At 58.6% G+C, this 635-nt stretch overlaps 1 protein-coding gene across 1 annotated transcript in view; it reads left to right on the top strand.

The window, feature by feature from the left end:
- Nucleotides 1-77: 77 nt before the first annotated feature.
- SCAMP5 (secretory carrier membrane protein 5) overlaps nt 78-635 on the top strand; it is a gene marked incomplete at its 3' end in the record, with an annotated part of 2,959 nt that continues 2,401 nt past the window's right edge. Inside the window, exons 1-2 of the mRNA XM_010142833.1 lie at nt 78-84; nt 348-476. Coding sequence (XP_010141135.1) covers nt 78-84; nt 348-476 — 136 coding nt within the window. The remainder of the gene's footprint in view (nt 85-347; nt 477-635) is intronic.

Consider the following 635-nt stretch of genomic DNA (forward strand, 5'->3'; position numbering starts at 1 on the left):
TCGTCCAGCTTTGGTAAAGTTCCCAGTTTTTTTTCGCTCCTTTTCCTGTGGAACAGAGAGGCTGCGCGTGTGCCGGCATGGCAGGTACGGGGGGGCTCTGGCCAGGCTGCCCCTTACTGCGGAAGCCCATCTGGGGCTTTACTGGTCACTAGTCCCAGTGGGGTTGTGGGTGTCCCTGCTTGCAGGATCCCCATGGCCAGCGAGGGCTAAATTTGTCTCAATGGGTGGATGGGTGGGGGAGGGGAAATCCTTAATTCCTGCAGGAAACTCCTCAGTTCTCGGCGCTGAATAAGACCAGTTAAGAAGCCTCTTGATTTACATTCAGCTGATGAAACTTTTTACTTCAGAAAAAGCGAACAACTTCCCGCCCCTGCCGAAGTTCATCCCTTTGAAGCCATGTTTCTACCAGGACTTCGACGCGGAGATCCCGCCGCAGCACCGGACCATGGCCAAGCGGCTTTACTACCTCTGGATGCGTGAGTCGCTGGGCGGGCAAGGGCCCGGGGGGGCGGCTGAAAGAGCAGAGCAAGGTCAGGGGACGTCCTGCCCTTCCAGGCCTTGGGGGACTCCTGCTAAAACCCGTTAGGGGTGGGCTGGGGGGGCTGCAGCGTCCCGTGGGCTTTGCCCCTCCCAGA

Source organism: Buceros rhinoceros, unplaced genomic scaffold, assembly GCF_000710305.1.
Source record: "Buceros rhinoceros silvestris isolate BGI_N320 unplaced genomic scaffold, ASM71030v1 scaffold27800, whole genome shotgun sequence".
Lineage (NCBI taxonomy): Eukaryota > Metazoa > Chordata > Aves > Bucerotiformes > Bucerotidae > Buceros > Buceros rhinoceros.